This window comes from Anneissia japonica, unplaced genomic scaffold (assembly GCF_011630105.1).
Source record: "Anneissia japonica isolate Jap-2015-1 unplaced genomic scaffold, ASM1163010v1 scaffold84275_len521_cov93, whole genome shotgun sequence".
NCBI lineage: Eukaryota > Metazoa > Echinodermata > Crinoidea > Comatulida > Comatulidae > Anneissia > Anneissia japonica.
This window is the reverse complement of record NW_022746769.1, coordinates 1-521: the sequence shown is the minus strand read 5'-3', so window position 1 is coordinate 521 and position 521 is coordinate 1. Positions and strand designations below refer to the sequence as shown.

General features: G+C 44.5%; 1 protein-coding gene across 1 annotated transcript; it reads left to right on the top strand.

Moving 5' to 3' along the window:
• Positions 1-13: 13 nt before the first annotated feature.
• On the top strand, positions 14-515 carry LOC117120295 (the record flags this gene model as incomplete). Its single annotated transcript, XM_033265311.1, has 2 exons — positions 14-160; positions 289-515. Coding segments are annotated over exons 1-2 (317 nt in total), but the record flags the coding sequence as incomplete, so codon positions are not given.
• Between the last annotated feature and the right edge of the window lie 6 nt (positions 516-521).

Genomic DNA, 521 nt, shown 5'->3' with positions numbered 1-521 from the left:
GGCCAAATTCAGAAGTTCATGGGCAAGACTTGATGAAGAAGGACTCCTGGAAGAGAGGCTGATCCGACACATGTGGCATGACTTCCTTGACCAGTTAGAAGGCTTGTTACAGCTGATGCAGAAGTTTGACTTGCTTTGTGTCAAGGCACAATCTTCTGAGGTACAGATGCTCTTATTGGTCTGTTTAATCTTTACTATCTCTTTCAGATACTTTAGAAGCCTTTTCAGATCATTTTACTGTTACCATGCACATTATGGTATATTAAATGGTTACTTGCTTTCTGTTAGATGCCAGCCGTTGTCGGATCACCCGAGGAAGGGAATCGTCTCTTCTACGTACCATCCCTGCTAAAGAAGCAAGAAGATGAGATGATGTGCATGGATCAGCTAATGAAGTCCAAATCAGTGGTCATCCTGTACATTGACTTCAATGGGTTCTTGCCTGAAGGTCTCTTCTACCGACTCCTTGTGAGGCTTGTGCAGTGGTCACAGCATCAGGGAGGCTATGAGCCTAGGCTCTT